The sequence below is a fragment of the Dromaius novaehollandiae genome, chromosome 4 (genome assembly GCF_036370855.1).
Source record: "Dromaius novaehollandiae isolate bDroNov1 chromosome 4, bDroNov1.hap1, whole genome shotgun sequence".
Lineage (NCBI taxonomy): Eukaryota > Metazoa > Chordata > Aves > Casuariiformes > Dromaiidae > Dromaius > Dromaius novaehollandiae.
Genome location: NC_088101.1, coordinates 23,625,320 through 23,648,308, shown reverse-complemented (window position 1 = coordinate 23,648,308; position 22,989 = coordinate 23,625,320). Strand labels below are relative to the sequence as shown.

Here is a 22,989-nt window from a genome sequence, read left to right as displayed (position 1 = left end):
TGATTAGAAATGAAGCTAGCTCCCTCACACTGTGCCATTTGTTTATAGCAAGTCATGTCACCTTGATAAGGATTGTACTGTACTGCATTAAAACAGGTAGGATTTGTCTCCCCAGATTTAGATATTCACAATGTAGGCACCTATATTTGAGTTAGTTGTCTAGACCGCCTTCCTAGTCAATGCAAAGAAATAGGCCAGATGAGTCACACTAGTCTTAGACATCTATCTTAGGATAAGTTGAATTGTGCCCGAGAAAGTGCTTATTTTTCTCCATTGACTGTAAGGGAGGGAAGCTGAGACAACAAACTCACTTGTCTGTAGTTACAGTTGTCTAAAATTGGGTGAGATGAATTCCAGCTGATGTATACAAAAGATATGTGTTTAAGAGCACTGAGTTGAAAAGTTTGAAGGGTGTTATCCTAGAGAAATAACATGCGAGCAAATAAGAAGCAGAATTATTTTAATATTCTCCTTGTTCAGGTGTTAATTTATAAACTGGCTACCTCATTCCTCTGAAAAAATACTTTATTGCTTAGCAGGGATGTCACAGTTACCTGTTTTAAAAAAAATGATAGGGGTGTGTGGTTTCCTGACTTGGGTATTGGTTGAAGACTGGGGATGGTTGGACTTTGCTATGGGTGTCACAAACCCTATTGCAAATGCTCTCTGCACTGCACTTGCTTGATATGAAGCAACTTTCTGAAAGACCGAAATATGTGATCTTTATTTTTATGCTTCACTAGTATGACTGTTCCTGGGGTGATTTTGTGTTAAAAGAAACCAAGGAACACTAAAATCAGAGAGTTCCTAGTTCTATAAAATCGATGGCCGTAATTAATAACCATTCCAGTACAGTATATGTGGCCAATCATATAGAGTGAAAAGATACTCCAGTCTCTGAATGGACCTTAAGGAATTTTCATTATTTCAGAACAAACATGTTGGTATCAATTTTGAACAAAGTCCTGGGAAATACGGTGGTGAGTCTGTTGTCAGGGATTCTTTTGTGTTTTTCACTAAACATGTAGTATCTGGTATCTCTGTTTTTGAAAACCTCATTGGCACATATCAACAGCTTACTTTTATTCTGTACCTTCTCTCTCCATTAAAATACTAAAATACCAATTCTCTATGATTCTTGTAGAATGAGCTTGTTAATATTGCTTAGAGCTACAAGAGGGTAAGAAAAGCCCCACAGTTTCCTCCAGGAATAACAGTTTTTGTTGCTATTGTAATTTTTTTCTCTGGTACTTTATTTAATTAGTTGGGAGACTGCACTTTGTAGGATTAAAGTACTTACAGTGCAATAGATGCTTTTTATATAAGTGATGTTCTATTGATTATCAAAGATTATCCCAACCTCACAGCTGGGTGGGGAAAAAAGTAGTGAAATATAGCTACAGGTTAATAACTCATTTAAATTTAAGATATGTACTAAGAATAGTTCTGCAGAAATAATTTTAGCCAGTGTCAGAATATGTTTTCTTTTGTTCTCTTTTTTCTTTTCTTTCTTTTTTTTGCTCGTCTTTGTAATACTTTTCTTTAAATTGCCTTTGTGTTAGTCATACAGCTACTCATTTACCAAAGCAAGGGTCACATTTTTCTAAACAGCTCATACCTCATTACCTTAACTCACTATCCCTATTTCATATGGGGTAAAATTTATATTTCGAGAGTAGGTCCATGGTCATGTCTTTAATGGATATACTTCACCCAGACTCTGAGCAAAGAAAGCAAAAGTCGTCTTTTCCACAAAAGTTTGCCATTTTAAGGTAGCTTTCTGCTACTCTATAGTCTTTTTCGTGAGTTAATCAAAGGAGGAGGAACTGCAGTAGGGCTCAGTACCATTTTCCCCTTAGGTTTTACCTAACCGCAGCATCTGGATTATAAAGAATCATTTCTCTGATCTGCTTTATGCATGTTGAATATTAAAATCCTGTAATAAAATTAATGTCTGCTAATATTGCTCCTTGTCTTAGGTTAGGTTGTGTCTTCAACCTGTAGAGTCACACAGACGATCCCCCCCTAAAACCATTTCCTGTCTTTGTGTACCTTGAACTAGGACTGCACATCTTGCATTCAGGGGGCTAGTGTGGAATTCCCTTGGGGAGCTGCGTGTCAGATATGGGAAGGGGATAGTCGAAGCCATGCCTCTGTCTTCCTAATCGCTTACTTTTCAAACTAACAAGGGCTCCTGAAGGGCCGAGTACACAGTCCCCCTCCCACAGGCTGTAGAGGGCAGCTCAGCATCTCCAGCGCAGTCCGGGAGCTCAGGGGAACGCTAGGCCTGGGGGAGCACTACAAACCCTTCCGCCTCTCTCCAGTGGCGGCTGGGCGGCGGGGAAGTTCAGTGCAGATTAAGCATAAGCAACAAGATGTAGCTCTCAGTAGTGTCTGTTACTAACAAATATATTCGCTATGATTAGTTTCCAAGAAAATACCTGAGCACCTTTTAATGATGCTGTCCCCTCACACCTGAATTGTTTTAAAAATGCTGAATATATTTTTGCTAAGTAGTCCTTCACCAGAGATCATATTATTATATGTCATAGGAAACCATTGCCATTTTCTGAGACTGTATAGGTGAGTCATGCTTTCTCACTCAGCTCTCACCATAGCCCTTACAAAAAGTGGCTGAACCAGTTTTATCAGAATCCCATTACTGATGTTTGAGTTTTCCTCCTATATCTTAGAGTATTTTTGCCATATTATTAAATAAACTCCTAAGTGCCTTAAGGCCAAATACAGCCCTTACATTCTGAACATAAGATGGTATTTTAAAGAGGGAGAATAATTAAGCACTTTTCCTATTAAAAAGCACCGGTTAAAACCATGGTTATTAAACCTGAAGTAAAGGATGATTTTCATGATCTAGGGAGCACAACGCTGGTAATTTCAGTTTCCTTGAGGTAATACTTCCCATCTCTGCTTCAAAGAAAGGGCCAAATTCAGTGATAGCATAAATGAGCATATATCTTTGTATCGTGTAGTGAGTTCGACTGAAAGTGTATCAGTCTGTGACAACAGCCATTCTAAAGCTGGCCCTGCAGTGAGTATGCTTGCATAGCGTTCATTTCAGATTTCATTTTGTCCTTTAAGTTTTGTTTTAGGAAATTGTGATGGGTGTTGCAACTGTGTTGCTAGAATGTTTGTTTATTTCTATTTTCTTTAACACCAATCTATTTCTGGCACAGTCTTAACACTAGAAAATATTATAGTCTTATTCTGTATACAAAGGCATCTGAAATATAACTAATATCAGTGTTTCTTTAGTTAAAAATCTGAATATGTAAAGCAGATTTGTAGGACTTCAAATAACCATAATAGACATAGCTCATGACACCGAAGAAACTATACATTTTGATTCTGTCTGATCACCTCATCACACTGTGAGACATCAGTCAGATTTCTGACCTGCTTTAACATAAGTTTAAGTGTGTTATTTAGGAAATTCTTCCTGCACATTAAATAAAAAGTATACTAGCATAAAATTGCCAATGTACATCAAACTGCATAACTTGATTAGAATTCAAAACAAACAAAGTTTGCTAGTGGATCAAAAAATATCAAATGAAAAAGGTGATTGTAAGTGACAGTTATCTGGCAGATGGGAACTGGCCAGATGCCTGTTCCTTAATGCCTTGTTTGTTCACTTGTTGTCTTTGTATGGTTTGTCATTTATGTTTAGATAGAAAAAGAAATTGGAGTTTTCAAAGAACATATGTTACATAGATTCCACCAAATTTATAATGAAAATTTGGTAATTTTCTCCCCACTTTAGTACGTGCCAGTTATATCTGTCAAGTATTGTCTGAAGTAGCAGAACTCTGTTCCTACCAATATCCGTATCAGCTTATTTTCAGCACCATCCAGTTTTCTCCTTTGCTCTAAGGAATAACACAATAACACTTGCTTCGCATGTTTGTCAAGCCACACTTTTTCCATTTTCCTCCTCCTCTTCCCTCTGTGCCTCCCAGTCTCCTTCCAGTTTTCTGCTTATTGTATTTTGGTTCTTCCCTGTTTCCCTGGCCTTCCCATCTGCTTTCTTCTTCTTCCCTACCTAAACCTCCACTTTCTAGGCAATGAATTTATAGGCTGAAATATATTTAGTCTCTATTTGTGTTCTCTATCCCTGCACTCACCCACATGCCTACGCAAAAAGTGTAAAATGCTCTTTTTAAAGAAAAATCAATAGTTTGTGTAAAAGCACAGCTGCTGTGGAGATTTTTATGTTCTTTGGTATCTGATGTTACTGAATATCTCATATTGCCCTGTCATTCGAGATATCAAATAATTAGGGGCTAAGAACGAGGGCGGTCTTGCACACAGGGTAAAACGTTTCTGTAACTCCGGCTTCTGAATTATGCTGCACTTATGCCTTTGGTTCTTAGTCACTTCCTCCCTGTGAGGTTACATGTCAGGTCACTAAATATGAAGATGTCTGATTTTCTTGAGCTGTTTGTATACGTGTGTGTATACATGTGTTACTGAAAGGAAAGAGTAGCACAGTTGCTTTCATATACCAAGTTTCATATGGTGTTTGTCATTTTGTAGAAGATTCGAGAAAGTTGGAAAGCAGATTGCCTGGCAACATCTTTCTGTTCCTGACAGTCCCCATTGTGAACTGAGAAGTCTTTCCATAAGTGCTGGAAGGACTGACGCTACTGCTGGAGTCAGACAGTGGTTGAGCTGAGCCAGTGATACTACCTTATTCCCATTTACTTTCTTCGCTGGCTTGCAGAGTTTCCTGTTGGATGTTCTTTCTGTTCAGCAGACACAGCTCTACTACGTGTTAATACTGGCCAAAAAAACTTCACTGGACCCGTATTCTATACTGATAGGTAGCTTCTATCAGAAAGCTTCATGAAAACACATCATTTTCAATGCAATTTAATTTTGGAAGAAAAAACAGGAAAAAAAGCAATTTTAGCAATATGGTTCAGTTTTTCACTTTTCGAGTTGATGTTGATTTGTATCGTGCAATGTAGTACAAATAAAAGGTATGGCCAAAACACTACATTTTGATTTATCTAAAACATTTTTTTCAAAATGTATGCTTGCAAAAATTTCCATTCTCATTCAAAATGAAATCAAGTCTCGAAAGATTCAGAGAGAAACTTCTGTTATGCAAATGGCTTTAGTTCATGCTAGTGCAGGCACAAACAGGTGACAGTGAATCAAGTTATCATCCAACTAAGTTGAGTCGTTGCACACCATTTATTTAGAAGAAAAAAAAAATCCATAAGCCACTGGGCTTGCTTCACCAAATGTTATGTAATAGAATATATTTGGATGCTCACTGTTTGTTGCTGTTCCCTGTCAAAGTGTATATAACGTGTAAGTTAACTGTGGGCTTGTCATGGTAAAACTTGGCAAACAAATAACTGATATCAGTGAAGAAGGGAATGTTGTCAATTGTCACTAACCAGGTGCATAACCAGGTGCAAGTAAAATTATAATGTGTCCTTGCGGTTTTGTGTCTCTTGCATGTGGAAACAACAGTATGTACATAGACCTTTTTATGGCTTACATTAATCTAAGAGTTGTCCAGTAACATGATCTCATGATTTTGTAACAGCTCATCGGAAGTTTTGTATCACTTTCCATAGTCTGATTTAATAATCTGTAATTTTGCAGTCTCCTACTGGGTTCTGTTATCAGGTTATTTACTCCAATCCTTTAGTTCAGTTATATGTGTATTAGACGTAGCATGCAAAATTTGTGATTTCCTTACTGCGTTATGTCTGCATATTCTGGCTTTCATTTTGCAAGCATTTCCAAACACTGCACCATTATCTCTTATACTGAACCATCCTAGCATTGGGCTTGTGCTGACAATGCCATACCATGTCTGCAGTTTCTTCTGTGTTATTTGAAACATATGACAATAGAGCCGTTGCTGATTGGCAAAGCCACATCTCTTCATTAAAATTCTTTGTTGTTTCCACAATACTCTTGAAAAATAAGGCAATTAATACTCTGAATAATCTTGCCCTGCAATGCTATCTAGTAGCCAGAAATTAATCACAAAAAATCTTACTAGATTTTTATATCCTCTTTTTCTCCATCACTTCTTTCATTTCTGGGTTTTTTTTTTTTTGGTGCTTTTTGTCTGGAGATGTATTAGGTCTACACTTAAATATTAAAAGAAATGGTGAGGCACAAAAGAAATGGAGAAGTGCTTTAAAATGATTCCAGTTCTTGCAGTACTTAGGAAGATCACTTAAGATTTACACTCTGCTTATGCTCTCCAACGTTTTCTTTTTGAAGAAGAATGTGAGCTCTCTCAGTGCTTTGGTCTTAACATCACATGCATATTTGCATATATATGAGGAGTATGCACGCACATCTATGCATGTATGTACCTCTGTTAACTATCTAGTCCACATACAGGAATGTACAGGAGAATGGCTGTTTGTTTCTTGAGCAAAGGATGTTGTAAAACTTGGTTGCTTACATTTCCTTAATTTCAAGCTCAATCTTCCAAATTGATTTTCTGCAGTTTAATAAAGATAAGCTAATACACACAAATTAAATCCTTGCAAATGGACCAGTAAGATCTCTCTCCCTTGCCTGCTTAGCATTAAACTTAGGAGAACCTGTATCTGAGAACAGTGCCACTCTGGCTGAACTTCTGTCACTGTAAAGTTGAACTTTACAGGAATTAAAACACACAGTGCAAAAATGTAAAAGTATAAGCCTCAGTTCCTCAAGAAGCAAGTTTTAAAAAGTAGAAGTCAGTTTTCAAAGTGAAGCCACTTAGTTTTTTGTCTTCTCAAGGTTTCCTAATACTTTGTTCTCCTAGAGTAAGTGATAGTACTAACACATAACACAGCACAAGTTTTTTTTTACTTCACATTGTTTTAGTGTAACGATCAACATTAAAAGAATTCTGAACTGTTAACTTATTTCTTTGCCAATGGTTAAAGGAGAAATGTTTGACATACTTTGCCTTTGAACTACATGCATTTGCAAATACTGCTTGAGTATGAAGGTTCTTACTAGAAAATATATGTTCTGCTAGTTGTTTTCATTTTGTTATACTTCTGTTACTATTTAGCATTTCTTATTATTATTTAATAGTTGTACTGTAGTACCCCAAAATAGTCTGACTAAGATTTTTGTTAACCTAGATGTGGTAGGCATTGTACAAGCAAAGTATAGTCACAATCACTGTCACTGAAGTCACTGTATTGTATTTAGACCTGCGTGTGTGTGTATATACTCAGGACTTTGCACAAATGGTTTTGATTTTAGGCTCGGGGCCTCAGTTCCTCTTTACTTAAATGTACATGTTTGGTCAAACTGAAACTAAGTGTTACAAAGATTTCTGAAAATCAGCATTACACGCTTACAAGCTAAAAGGGTCCGTGTGCCTGTGAATTGTTAGTGCATCACTTATGAAAAGATAATCAGCTTCCTTTAATTCATAGTAAAGAGTTGGGCTTTGGGGGATTTGGTTTTTGTTCTGCTTTGTTTTTTAAACAGTAGGTCCTTCAATGAAGGAAAGAAGATTTTAACCATGATAGGGAAGCGGATCGTTGATCTTGACGTGTGTTTAATTTCCTCATGAATATAGGAATATGCTGAGGCCAAAATAGTGTAAAACAATAATTTAATATTTTGTCTTATGGTTATAGAAGAGGAAGAGAAATGGCAGTTGTATCAACTGAGGAATGACAGAATACGTTTGATATGGCTGTTATTCTGACAGCCTTTCAGCTGTCACCTTCCACTTTGCTTTCCATTTTAAGAATTGTTGTATTTATATCTCTCTCTAGCTCGCAAGCAAGAGATTATCAAGGTTACTGAGCAGTTGATTGAAGCTATCAACAATGGGGATTTTGAAGCTTACACGTAAGTTTTGGAGAGAGTGAGAAGATTTGATTCTTCTGTGCGTGCATGTGTACGTATGTATTGTTAAAGTTCATTCTCAAATGCCCCAAGAAAAATAAGGCTTATTCATCACTGCATTGCATCAGCTTTATGGTAACCTGGTTGCCAGTTTCATAGGAGATGCTAGTGTAAATCTAATGTACTAACCTTGCGAGCCAGGATTATAATCCTGACACAAAATATGCAGCAATCTTTCTTGGTGTATGAAAGTAGTGTCATGCTTATAAACAGAAGTATTTATTGTATATAGAGATTAGTACTTACCGGAATCCCATTTATACTAAAAAGCATGAAAGACCATACGGCATTTAGGTTCCACCTGCCTCTGCTGAACACTGCATTTCTGTGTAAGAATTTGCTGAATGAAAATGGACTGATTTCTGTCAGCTTTTCTGTGCAAAGTCACAAATCCATCGTTGTGCCTCTTTTCTTCCTACCTTAAAAAAAAAAATTAGAGGGAAGATGCATCGTAAGCACTTTTCAACATTTCCTTTGTTCTCCTCCTGTGTTTCTCTGGGTGGACTCTGCCATGTTGTGGCACAAGCCTCACAATTGAACAATGTCACTGCTTTTCCTGTGACTCAGGCAGTCTTTTTAGAAGCTTTCCAACACACCATTTTCATTTCGTATAGTTGCGTTAAAACCTTTGTCGTACAGATGTGAAGTGGAAGCTTATTCCGAATTCTTACCTAAATTTTAGCAGATTAAAGAAAAATAAAGATCTTACCTAAATAATGGTGTCAGCCATGACAAATATACTTTGGATTGCACAGAGGTAGGCAATTTTCAGATGCACAAGTAGAATTGGATAGTGTAGTACTGTTGACTTGTAGGGCCATCTTTGGCAGTCTTTTGTCAGAAGATGATTTATGTTAAAACTGGTCCCTTTGAAGTAAGCTGCCAAACTTTATTGATTTAGGTGAAACCAGAACTCCCATTATGCTGCCTGCGTAAGTTCTGTTCTTTTCCATTGTGATGTCAAATGTAGGTAACGTTCCCTATGGGAATAAAGGGGGCATTTAGGAAGAAATCTGTCCAATGTTGTGTTAGATAACAGCATGTGTTTATTGCAACCGTTTCTTTCTTTCCACAGAAAAATCTGTGATCCAGGCCTTACGTCTTTTGAACCTGAAGCTTTGGGTAACCTAGTAGAAGGGATGGACTTTCACCGGTTCTACTTTGAAAATGGTAAACATTCCTTTTTCATCTCTGTGAATCTTCATCTGTTCCTTGTGAATGTCTTGCTTTGATCATCAGCATTTTGCTTTGGGATTGTTTATTCTTTTTATGTAATTGATTTGGGTAGAGAGGTGGTTGTTTTTTCATTTGGAGTTCTGCTACATCTATTTTTCCCTCTGTTTCTTCTGCGTTCATTCAGACGTCATAGGGGACTTCAGATAGTGGAAGAAAGTTTCAGGTATTTGGAAAAGGAAATTTAAGATGTGTAAAAGAAAAATAAGATGTAGACAAGTGATTCTCATAAATTGTTTTCTATTGCTGAAAAGAGAGAACATCACAGTGTGAGTATATTTACAAGAAAGATCAGTAATTCATATGATTAGAGAGTTACAACTGAAACTCAGCATTTCCAATGAGTTTATAATGACTATTATTGTTTGATGTATTGGGGAAGACCCTGTAGTCAGTCTATACTGCTGAGGATCTGATCAGCTATCTTTCTTTGTATTGGTCTCTGTATGCTTGTATATATTTTTAATACAAACATGTCAGCTATAAAGAAAAAAAAAGAAAAATTACCCAATGATTGGATTTAATAAAGTTCTGGGGGATCATGTTCTGTAGGTAACTCTTTTAGAGCAGACTTGACTCAAAAGGAAATAAAACATTATAAATGAAGATACTAGCTCATACAGCAACTTCTGAGAACTGTCTGAGCGTAAAATGGGATTATGGTGTTCCTAAATTCTCTTCCGTATCTAAAATAGATTTTTTTCCATATTTTTCCTTAAAATTTTTACTTTCATTGCCTCTTTTTTTTTCTTTTTTTTAACTTTCATAGATATCAGCACTTAATAAAGTATCTCACAGGAGTAAGTTAAAAGCTGAAGGTCATTAACTGTAAATATTAAGTACAAATGTCATTAAATGCAGTAGTGACCATTAGAAACTCATTAGAAAATATATACACACACACACCCCTATATATACCTATAGGTGTATATATATATAGGTGTGTGTATATATATATACCTATAGCATACCCCTCTCTCTATATATATACACACACACACACACACACACACACACACACACACACACACACACACACAAAAAATCACTGCTAGTTAAGATGCCCTGGAACTGATTGGGGTCAAATAATTGTCTATGGAGAATTATTGAAACTTACTTGGCACCTACATGGATAGAATAATATACACTATTAAAAATTCAATTGGTTTACTTATGGGAAAGGGGATAACATACTTCCTGCTGCAACTGTACTCATTTCTACAATATATTTGAGCTAGTTGTGCATGATTATCAGTAAATGGTTTTTATTACTGAGTATGTAATTGTTACTTACTATCTATATACTGAGTATTACTTAGTATCCTATTACTTTGTTATTTTTATTACTTAGTATCCTCTGTGTGTGTTTTTGTTTCCTAGCTTTATCCAAAAGTAATAAGCCAATCCACACCATTATCCTCAATCCTCATGTTCACCTTGTGGGCGATGATGCTGCCTGCATTGCATATATACGGCTGACACAGTACATGGATGGAAGTGGGATGCCAAAGACTATGCAGTCAGAGGAAACACGGGTCTGGCACCGTCGTGATGGGAAATGGCAGAATGTTCACTTTCACCGTTCAGGGTCACCAACAGTACCTATCAAGTAAGGAACAATTTCAAACCACAAGCTTAAGTTATGTAGGTCAGACTAGGTAGTCTAATAGCTGCTTTTGGCCTTAAAACCTATGAAACTGTCCTCTTGATAGTGTAGTTTCATTATGCTCATTTATGTGGTGTCAGTAGTGTGCATGTAGTATTTGTACAAGTATTTTTACCAATAATGATTTTTGTTGTTGTCAGTTTCAACCACGATGCCTACTGATCTTAGTCCCTGAACTAAGAGCTTGAGAAGCAGAAAAATGTTTTAATGTAGCTAGTGCCTGATACACGTCACACAAAATAGGAGTGGAAAAATCTCATTAGAGGGAACAGGGAGGACAGAAGGAATAAAAAGTGATAGGATATATGGAGCTATTAGAGCTGGCTGGAAAATTTCAAGGGATAAAGTAACATTTTGCTGAAAAAATAAATCTTGAGCAATATTTTCTGTGATTCTCAGCCATCTGTACCCACTCAGGCCTAGCTGTGTTCTCTCCAAGTTGATCTTGAGCCAATTTATGTATTTACTTTATAGATTAAGCCATGCAAGTATCTATCATGTTCTCTCCTCCCACACTCCCTTTGCTGAACTGCTAGACAATCACTGTTTCATAGTCATTTCCCACCTGTGTGAGTAAACTTCAAATCTTTGCTATCATCATTTATCTATTCAGTTCGTTCTGGCATCTCTGCATGTTGAGTCACAGCATGGCACTGGGGGTATGAGAGGGCATTCAAAAACTTGGATTCCTTGAGCCGAATTTTCAGCAGTGCAAATTAGTGCAGACTCACAATTGCAGTAACAAGATGAAGAGTCACAGCTTCTTCAAGAGGTTTTGCTCAAGTCCTTTGCTTTTCTTCTGCTTTCGGCTTTCCTAATGCTGCCATGTCCCTTGGGGCCCAAGCTTGTTGACATCCTCTCTCAGTCGACACACTTGCATTAGACTGTTTCCAAATCATACAGCACTGGCATAGGCTTTACTTTGTCCAGGTGCAAGCCCTTTGTATAAGATGTAACCACATTTGTATGAGGTGTTTAGTGTGGATGATGGCTGAATTTGCCAGCTTGAGTGGTAGGGGCTTAGATTCTATCTTTACAACTTCATCATGTCCTATAATTGACTTCTTGCAACAACACTCTCTCATACGAAATAGTATTCTATCAAGTGAGGAATATAATAGAATGAAGTGTAAAACTTCACTGGGGATAAAATATTGGATTTTTTTGGAAGGAAAAAAAAAAAGTAATTTGATTACCTAGTAACAGCTACTGTATTTAATTTACAACTGTGAACCAGTGGGAGCAGGAGCCATGTCATCCTTTGTTTTTTTGCATCCTAGCTGCACTGCCAGTATTTAAACAGATAATATTGAAAGAGTAGTTATATATGCTTGAAATGTAACATTACTGAGATTTTTTGGTGTTTTTGTAAAGGAGCTTTTTGTCAAGGAGTCTGACCTGGCTATCCATAGGGGCAGTAAGCATAAGTGAAATAGGTTCACCTGGCCCAGTGCACCCTGGGCAGTAAGTGTTTATGTCAGTGTGTCAGGCACTGGACTAGGACTCTTATCTTTTCCATTTAGGTGTTTTTTTTATGGTTCTGTTTTTTGTTTGTGTGTTTTGTGTTGTTCTTTTTTCCTTCTTAATTTATTTAACTTACACTAAAGCATATTTATAGGAAATAATCATGAAGTTACAAGAACAAGGTAGTTTATTACACTTATTCTGAGGCACCAAAACCAGAAGGGAACAAAATAGGTGTCATCTTATGAAGATGATCAGTATAGATTTTTTATATAGATTATAGAATCTTCCCAATAATTCCTGTATGGAATAGATTTTGCAGCTCCTTCTGTTTGAGGTACAAGTGTTGTAATAGGAGCCTCAATATTCATGTAGCATGTGAGATGAGTTGTGGTGTGCTCTGTTCTGCACCTACTGCTGCTATGAACACTTGCCAGAGCTGGAGTTTCTCTGGAATTTAAAGGGTTCATCTAGCTACCACAGAGTAACTCCTGGCCCTCAGATTGCAGAAAGAGAGAAGGCAAATCTCAGAAAAATGCAGCTGTGCATTCAGGTCTGAGATTTGCCCCATAAAAGCTGTGCCAGTATTCAGTATGTAATGTCAGTTCTTTGCTGCTCATGCTGTCTAATAAGAGTTTCTGGGGCTACTAAGGATGGAATGAGTGAGAGAGAAAGGCTGAGAGAGAATTTTTTGAGCCCAGAGGCTTGTGTCTAAGTCTGAGGGTGTTCTGAGCTTGTGGAGTCAGACAGAAGAAGGTATTTCAGGATTTTGAGAATGTATCTGAACTAAAAAGGTCACGTAGGAGAAGTAGTGACTCAAAGCCTTAGCACATAGCTAGGGTTTAAGGAGAGATGCTCTGAGATTACAGTGTAGCAATAGATAGATCCTCTGTTAGCACTGGCAACATCATCGTGTAAATCCCTCACCTAACCCCCATTGTAAATTCGGAGGGTTTTTTTGAACTTGCTTCTCTTGCTATTCTAAAATATCATTGCTCTGATGGTTAAAAGCCTTACTGTCAGGCCTAAATTAATGTATCCTTGATTATTCTTATTCCATCATTGTTCTCCTTTAATACTGGAGACAGATATGCAGATAGGAGCTATTTTATATGAAGGGCGATTAAGATGACTTCTTATCTTCCATTTTGGTAGGGTAAATAAAACATGCTTCCTTGGTTGGCTTTGTATGATAGAATCTCCATTTTCCTAGTTACCTAAATAGTTCTCTGCTGTGTCTTTTCTGGTTTAAGGTTTGTCTTTTCACTAGCTTGAGTTCATCTGAAATACTGCATACAGTTGTGATCAGGTGTTAGCAGGGCTTTATTTGTTTTCACAGTTACTTCCTTCTCTCTGCTAAGAATGTCATGTCTATTATATTCTAGCATGATTTCTGTGCTTTTATCATCTGTATCACATTAGCAGATCACCTACAACAGACATGTATTTATCTTAATCTGTCATGTCCAACCAGCGAGTTTATATAAACTTCGGCTGAGTGTGCAGCCCTGTACTTCCTGTTATTAAACATAATGTTTGTGGATTAGCCAGTCCTCAAGCTTATTTTGTGGTTCTTGTACAATACTACCTTTTTCCTCTGTATTTATAATGCTTTCCACCTTTGTGTGAATGAACTACATGAGATGGTCCTGCTGCGTGTGCTCAGGTCATCAGCAAAGAGTAGCGAGTCTGCTGTACCCTGGTAGTTCCCCTTTCAGCCCAAGCATTGTCATTTTCCTTTCAGTTATTTTACTTTGCATTCTTGCTTTAATCCCCATCTTCTCAAGGTTAACTGGTAGCTTCCCATGTGGTACCTTGTCAGGATTCACCTTCTGTAACTATCATGACTATCATAATGTCACGACTATCTTTTAGAACATCTTGAAGTTCACCTTTACTTTTCCCAGTGAAACCAGTAGTGCATAAATAACTCCAGCTTGGAAAATGACAGAAGTGTAGTTAAAGTATTGCTCCACATTGTTGTTCCTCTCTTCTTGTATTTGAAGTTTTTGCAGTTTGCCACTGTTTATTTCATTATTATCAATATGCCGTACTTAGTAATGACCCTTATGCAATAGAAAGACAATTCTGTGCACATTGTCTGAAAAAAAATTTCCAATCTAATGGACTTGCAAAAGCAATTACAGCTGTGATCAGCTATAAATATGAAGACAGAATCAAGCTCTTCAGTAGCCATAGGTACCAGAAAAGGAGATGCTTCCATATAGCAGTTAATTCTGGAGATTAATATGAGCACAAGTTCGTATCCATTTTATATATAAGTTTTATTTGTATTTTTTACTGTGAGACAGACCAGCAACAACTGAGAAACTTTGGTTTCTGTCTGGTCCATTGCTTCTCTCTATTTGAGCTGTTTGATTAATAGTAGATCTTTCTCTGTATTCAGTGTTCCTAAGAATTTATTGTGCTAATGTATTTTTGCAGAATTATGTCTGCATATAAACAAAGAGTGGTCTAAAATACCTGCAGTCAAAGGGCTGTTGAACCTCAAACTGACTCCCAAGGCCAAATTCAGACTCCCAGGCTTAGACTCACTCACTCATCACACCTTTCGTTTTATTATACTTTCATAAGTTAAATACCAAACAGCAAGAAGAGTTAAGTAAAGAGTTTCTTCTGTGTTTGTACAGTGCCTAGCACAGCGGAATCCCAGTCATGACCGGCCCCTAGATGCTACGGTAATGCAAATAATATTAACAAGCTGAATTAGTTAACTACTTTCTTTCATTTCTTTCATTTTCTCTAAAGCTTCTAGCATGTCTTGCATGTAAATGACACCTGGTTCTTCCTTGCTATTCAGTTCAATTTTTGTACGAGAATCTCAATCTGTGGCAGAGTCTGTAATGTACACGTTAAGGAAGCAAGTTAAACTCAAAGGGAGGTTCACTTTTGAATTCTGAGCTCCCTCCTTCGAGAAACTGATGAAGGCAATTTCACGACCTGCCTCAGTTTCCCTTTTTCTTTTAAGAGCTTCTCTGGCATGTTGTAGAGATTAAAAATGTCTGTAAAGTGGTTTGAAAAAATAAGAGTGCTTTGCCTGAGTGTTGGGGGGGGGGGGTTGTTTGTTTTTTTTCGCAGTGTTGTGTTAAATGATCTGGAGAAGACTTTCGTTTAATGGTATTGGCTAACACTTGAGCATGTATTGTTATCTGGTGGTGATGTTACCTCAGTAATGGCGATCTTTTTTTTTTTTTCCTCCTTCCTCCTTCTAGCTAAAAATATCAGCGGTGCCGCTCTTGCATTATCTGTACCCAACGCGCCTGGGTGATTACCATCTTGGCCATCCTGTTCTCTTCATGCATGTTTCTGAGTGCATGAAGTTGTGAAGGTTCTTCATGTAACACATTTGTGATGCACCATTTTGCTGCATATTCCATCTGTACACTGTTAACATTTCAATGAAGGTGATGTTCCATGCAAATAGAAAATAGCAAGGCATAAACGTCAGACATTTGGTGTACAGCAGTAGATACAGAATACATTTGTCATTTTTTCTCCACTTAATGTCAAGTTTTGACAGACAACTTTAAAAACTATCCCGTTTATTAACAAAAAAAACAAAAAACAAAAAAAAACTCCCTCAAAAATACATTTACCCTCTTTTTTTAAGAACTGTTTTTTGATTCCTCCTTGTTCCCCAGGTTCTTGGATTTTGCTTTGGTTCTGGTAGAAAGGGATAGGATTTCCACTGATAGCTCTGTTACTGTAAAACAGATTTTTATTATGGCATGTAGATGGACAAAATCGCTGATAAATGTGGAAGTGATCATATCTTGGCTTTGTTCTGACTGAAGCCTTTTTAGTTATTAGTCTGTATAAACTGGAAATATCTCATCATTTGCTGGCTTGGTCAGTTCTGAATTAACTGGCAATGACTTGGCTAGTCAGCAACTTCTTTTTTTTCTCTGAGTCTTCACCTTTGCTTTCTTACTATGCTAATTGAAAATTTATATTGGATGATAAAGCAAAATAAAAAATTGTGAGGAACTAAGTGATGATTGAGAGGCAGATTTTGATTATTGAAATGGATAAAGAAAAACAGATTTTTATCGCTTTTAGGGTGTACTGTAAATTTAAGGAGGCTTTAGAACATTTTAAAATTTTGTTTAAGCTGTAGGGCAGTTGTGTGGTTAGTATACTCTAGAAATATTAGGCCTTAAAAGCTTAGTATGAAGAGTTTATTTACTTTCCAATATAGCTGTTGCTTTTCTGAAAATATATTATGAATACACCAGTTTTCTAATAAAACTGTAACACTTTACCACAGGTTTATTTGTCCCCCCCTTTCTCTTTTCCTCCCCGCTCCCCCCCCCCCCCCAATTTGCTCTTGGCTTATTAAAATCATTGCACAGTGTACAATATTAAGGACAACTTTTGCAGCATTACCAATTTGTTTTGGCTTTTTATTTGTTGCTGCAAAAATCTGTACGCTGTGCAGGGAATGCTTTCATGTCAGTTTAGAACAGAAACTTTCTAACAGGGACTATTTTTGCTTCCTTTATGTATCTGTGAAAGTGTATTCTTGCAAGCATTTAGATTTATTCCCTTCCAGTTTTAATAGAAAAATACAGGGATTGATTATTTCTCTTTTTCATTTGTTAATTGTTTTATTACCAACAGGGCTAACTGTTTTCTGCAGCGCTGTATAGTGCATGATATCTCAATCAATGTTCTTTTTAGCAGTTAACAATTTGCAACTCTGCAGCTGGAAGTTTTTAAAATAGGAAAGCTTCCTAATTTGTATAATTTCACCTTTCTGTATTGATTACTGATCAAAAGCAGTTCTTAAACATTTTGGTGTTGTTACTAGTGGATGTATGGTAGATGGATTTAAGCTTCTCTGATAATTACTACATGATTACTACATTTAAACAATATATATTTAAAATAAGCATCTACAATAAATGTGTTGAGCCATATTAACCTGCCAATGGGATCTGTGAAAAAGTAATGGCCTCATTTTTTTTTCTCATTAATTTTTACTTTTTTTGTGAAGCGGCTATAAGTGGCATAACTGTATTTAAAATTAACAAATTAGGTGTAGGGTGGTTTTTTATACTTATAACATAGCATGTGGTGTTGACATATTACTGTAGATCAAGTTTGTCTTCCACACCAAGATGTGAGGAAATTGTGATTTGTTCTCTCCACCACAATTGAATTATACATTTATCTTCTGTCATTTTGGAACACTGCAGTTTACCATGGGACACAGTGTACATATTTCTTGCCATAATGGTAAATGATGGATATATTTAAGGATTAATAAATTTGTGATTTCTGCTGACATTGTGCTTGTGTTTTAATTTCACAATTAACTGTGGTTTTGCATTGGAGAATGTGTAGTGTGTGTTTGAATTGAGAAGTCAAAGACATAGATACAGTCTCTTACAGGCCCTGCTTACAATTTGAAACTACAAATATTTGCTTTCCAGATTTGTCTTTTGATTAGCTCTTCCTAATTGCCTTTTCTAAGGACCTGATTATATACTGTTTATGCTGTACTTTTGTTGATGGTTTTTGCACATACCTTGTATTTGTAGTTACATATTTAGAAATTATTTAGGTAGTTTGCACTTTTCTGTAGCCTTCTTGCCGTGTTCCATATGCTTGACCTGTAACACAAGATGCTATAGGAGCATTATTGTATGTTTCCAGTTGCAGAGCTTAAAGTGGATTGAAAGTACATAAATAATTGGGATTTAAAATAACATACTAGTCTTAAATTTTTCATATATACCTATTGTGATTTTTAGGCACTCGACTTAGGCTGAGCCACAACTGGAAAGAGTCCTTCATACCATTAGAAAAGAGGGGCTGAGTGGGCGGAGGAGAGAACAGAGCTTCCGTCTTTCATGGGTCATGAAATCCAGAGCTGGATTGTTTCTCTAGTTTGGTGCCAAGAGTAGCATGGTTATGAATCAGACCTATAGCTCTGGTTTCAGTGTGACAGTGATCCAGGTGTATTTCCTGTTGAAGGAGTGAGAGTATTCCTGGTGTGAAAAAATCAGCACTTAAATAATATTTTTTTGGTGGCATTTTGCTCTGTGTGTGTGTGTGTGTTTGTATAAACAAAAACAAAAATGGTTATGAGAGAGCTCAGAGATTTAGATTTTTTCAGTAAGCCTCAAAGGAAGTAAAAATGGTTTAGTCTGTTGGGTCGCTTTATATTTTGTCCTATCACTTCTACCTGCTTTGTTTACTCATTTTTTCCACTCAATGCTGTTTCAGAAATCAGTTAGACTTCCATTTTAACTGTGCGTGCCTGCAGTAAGCTGTTTGAAAGCACTGGAATTACTACTAATTTACAGGTATGTAATGTGTATGGTATGTAGGTAAGAAGAGCTGAACGTATAAAACATAATGACTAAAAAGGGGGTGGGGGGGAATATATTTACTAAATACTAGGTTGAGGATTTGGGAGAGGACAATTTTTTATTGTTTTGGATGTCTTTTTATAGCACAAATGTTTTAATGTGCTGCCTCCTGGTGGATTTCTGTAATCATTTTTCCTGTTTAGTAGAGCACAAGAAGATGCTATTTGTTCTGGACAGAAAGGAACCCAGTGCTTTCATGCATTCTCTTTCTTAATGTGAGAAAGGAACAAAGAATGTTTCAGAGGCTGAAAATGTGCCTTTCCTGTGTCTTGAACATACACTCTACACATACCTGGAGGAATCCGACTGGTTCCAGTTTCTGAAAACAGGCTCACAGGACACGGTTAAGAAGATAAACATCTCTCTCCTAGAGTTGTGTGTAAAACCCAGAGTTCCTTGTCCCGAAGATTAACTTGACCATTTCTTCAGTGTGCTATTAATCCTTTGTGATGTATCGTCTCCTGGGAACATGCACTCTCAGAAAACTTAATTATTTAAATTTTTCAGGGCTTTATTTTTCTTTTTAAATTTGTGCAGTTTATTTTTATATGCATTAACTCTTCAACTCATCTTAGGAAAAGACCATTAGTCAAAAAATTAACTGCATTAGCTGTGGGGGAGTGATCCACATTGCTTCAGGAGATTCAGCTTCTTTCTTTCTTACAGATTACTGGTAAAATACAGAGAGCCCTGGGTGAAGTTCAGAAAGGATGCAGAGGGTTAAAAGTCCAGTGCCTCAATGTCTAACTTCTAAATGCCTCATTCCCCTGGAGATAGCCACTGTAGCAGAGAGGCCTGATGTGCCTGTACAGGAGTTTGGGGAGGGTTTGATCCCCATGAGGCTTATCTCTGCTGAGGACTATCTATGCCTGCTTTGTCAGGAATCCTATCTATAGCCAACGAGGACCCTTTCGCTCTCCCTGTCTTGCACAGATACTGGTGGCTGAACAGGACGAGTAAGAGTGTTGTAAGGAACCGCTTCCAAGACAGTGTGCACGTAAAATGAGCAGAATGCAGCAATTCTGCCTGCCTGTGTGCTCCAGAACAGCAGTGTGAGGTTGCTTGTATCCAGCGTATTCTTGTCCAGACTCTGAGCCCAGGTAAAAGGCACTACAGAGACTAAATTTGAAGAAGAGAATATTTAATCACAGAGTGTGAAGGGAGAAGCATCAATTCAAAAAAGACATGCTGATAGACAGCAAGGTTTACAAGGTGAAGAGAGGGGAGAGCTGTATATCCATGCTGCCAGAACCCAGCTAGGGGACTGAACCTTTTATATACTAAGTGGGAATTTGGTCCTTATGACCTTTATCAAAATGGCTTCTAATTAGTCAACATAGATAAGTGGGAAAATGGCTGGGACAAGGTTCTCTTCCCTAGAGGGGTTAAAACAACAAGACCTGAGTCTGCATAGCCACAGGATGTCCTCCCAAAAGTCAACTTAAATTGCACTCCGGAATTTGTCAGGAGTCTAATGCCCCTTGTAACAGGTAAATGCTCTTGAGGTCTAGGTCTTGTAATTATTCATATCTGTTATACCCTGAACTCAACCCATAGTGGAAAGGTGCTGTCTCATGCAGAAAAAACAGTGGTGTATGTCACCAGGTTTTCCTGCTAACTGTCAGGTATTTGCCAGTGTCATTGCAAGCCAGTGCAGGAGGGGAAGGGGAACCAACTTGTAATAAAGAGCTTCCTGCATTGAGGGAGAGTTCATAGAAAACAAAACATCTCTGAGCAGAAAAGGAAGAAACCAACTCCACCTTTTCACCACACCTTTTCCCACCTTTCTCAGGTATTCATAGCATAGACTTTGAGAAGACAGCTGCCCTGGACCAAGTCACCGGTAGTCACAGATCACTAAGTAACACGTGTAGTCAAGGGACCATACTGGCAACAACCAGCCTTATAGCGGAGGTAAGAGCCCATATTCCTGTGCCTGACAGCTCATTTTTTAAGCAAAGATACTACTGAATGCTGGTACCTAAACTGAAGTGAAACCCTGAGGATGAAAAGGAGGTTGCTGCCAGGCACGCACCTCTGTGATGTTACAGCAAGGCACTAACTAAAATACCATATAAAATTGTTGCCGTGTGCTTTGTACTGGAAGCAGAGTGAGTACCAGGGCAAGAAACAAAGGTTTCAGCTATAGAACACGATGGTAGGATAAGGATGCTTGCAGTTTCAGTGAAGAAAAAGTAAGAGTACATTAACACATTTGTGAAGGAGGATGCTCATGGACTACTGAGCTCTTGCCTCCCTTGCTCCCCTCCTCATTTTGGGGAATTATCCTAGGAGAAAACAACTGCAAAGATTGAATTTCAATTGCATATAGAAATGATGTTACCTTAGGTACTGGTGATTTTGCCTACTCAGCCATTACATACTACTACCCCATTTTTAGCACGTTCTCTTCTGGTTGATATATATATATATGTGCTACCTGTGCTGGCTTTCTGAACATGGCAGCCACTACTTCAAATATACTGTACTACAAGATTCTCAGAGAAAATTCCACCATCCTCTGCTAGATGATAGATCAGCCAGAAGTTTTATGGAGCTCATTGTATAAGCAAAATGGCATCAGCCCTGGAAACTGGTGTAGGAAGCAGCTGATGATCTGTGCTACAATTGCCTGCAAAGTGAGAGAGGCTATCATGGGCAAGAAGCTGCTCATCTTCCAGAGCATGGTATGAGGTCAGACAGCAGAGCTGCTCTGGTCGATGTAGCAGAAACTCTGACTTGTGCACTGAATGAAACAGGTTGAATAGAGTGTCATAAAACCCCAATATGAAGGCTGGTAGAGACAGGGTCAGTTTTGACACTAGGTTCCCCATCATGCTCAGCATGTATCCCTGGAACATGCACTTCACTTTATCTATCACAGTTGTCCATTTGCTCAGCAGGCCTGTCCTCCTTATCCTGGCTACTCCTGACTAACCTCCTTTCTTATGATACCAGATTAATTCATCTGTTCCTGAATTATCATTGTAGCTTGTGATAATAGGATGCCGTTTTAATAGTTCTCTTTGCTAAGCCACTGTGCTGAGTTGTGATTGATCTGTATGTCTTCCCGTTGTCAGATAATCTCTCTGTCTTGAATTCAGTTTTCACGCTCTCACTGTACATTTCCTTGCACCCCCATGTTTATTTTCTGGGGACTGTAGGTGATGCCACCACTTTGCACTGCCCTGAAGGAGGATTTCATGAACATCAGGAGCTTAGTGAGTTCTTGGCATGCTTATTTGTTTAACTTCCTCAGGCAAATTAGCTGTCTGAACATCTGCTCTCTGCACTGCACTAGAATTTTAGCATGAGCTGAAAGCATAGCTGCTCTGCCATCCTGTGAATGCCTCTGGGCATACACTGAAATGAAATTTTAAGTGCTTTGGGTGCTTCAAAAATCATGAACTGTGGACACCCCTTTAGAAGGGGTAGTAGCTGAGCACTAGTTTTGCAATCACAGTTTTGGATGTGGCTCCAGTTCTGTCTGATTCTTGCTTCAGATTTCAGAGGCATTGCTAAGGGAGGTAGCTTTTTATATTTATTTTTCCTTATTTGTAAATTCCTTTTTGAAGGGCTGTCTGGCAGAGCAATTCCACCTTCACCTGGAGTGAAGCAGTTTTATTGGGATGTAGTTAGTGAGCTGCAAGTTTCACTTTGTTGAAAGTGTCTAAATGCTGAAGTACCATTTTTTTTCAAAAATGAGAGAGTAGCTAGAACTTTTAAATAGTTTTCTGAGAAATAATATTAAATCAAAGCCCAAAAGCTGGTAGTCACTATGCAGTAGAGTTTCTCAGTCTTTATTATGCATGTATTTTCTCTGATTCCAAGTAAAGGAAAGTATTGACATACCGCACATGTCACGTTGTGGTGAATCAAATAGTTGGTGGCCCATTTTAATTACATACACTACTTACTGCAGCAGAACATCAGCAACAAAAGTGGTGCCGAGAGCTGCTCATATTCATAGTCTCACAGAAAACTTCCACTAGTCTTCCATTTAAGAACTTTGTTTCATGATGGGAAAAAAGGACTGTACTTACAAATAGAAGTTCTGTATTGCAGTCTATGGTTGTGACAATTCAGGCAATTATTGAGTATCCTTAATTTAAAAAAAATATATTGTTACTATTTGTGAAGCTACTTCAGTAGTTTAAAAATGATCTGGGAAAAAAAATCGCTTTTTCTTTGGGGAAAAGGTAAACACTAACACTCTCCTAACCAAGGAACACGAGTTCTTGGGCAGGCTCCAAAAAGCAGCCCTCAAAACAACAGTAACTCACCATTTCCATGAGGGTAGAAGGAGAATGGCAC

General features: G+C 37.7%; 1 protein-coding gene across 6 annotated transcripts in view; it reads left to right on the top strand.

Annotated features, from left to right (window-relative positions):
• Window positions 1-17,585, top strand: part of CAMK2D (calcium/calmodulin dependent protein kinase II delta) — a 177,511-nt gene extending 159,926 nt beyond the window's left edge. For all 6 annotated transcript variants that reach the window (XM_064510622.1, XM_064510620.1, XM_064510621.1 and 3 more), the window contains 5 exons: window positions 7,782-7,857; window positions 8,990-9,084; window positions 10,528-10,756; window positions 14,929-14,976; window positions 15,511-17,585. In XM_064510622.1, the coding sequence (XP_064366692.1) occupies window positions 7,782-7,857; window positions 8,990-9,084; window positions 10,528-10,756; window positions 14,929-14,935 (407 nt within the window). In that variant the 3' untranslated portion in view covers window positions 14,936-14,976; window positions 15,511-17,585. The remainder of the gene's footprint in view (window positions 1-7,781; window positions 7,858-8,989; window positions 9,085-10,527; window positions 10,757-14,928; window positions 14,977-15,510) is intronic.
• Window positions 17,586-22,989: the final 5,404 nt, after the last annotated feature.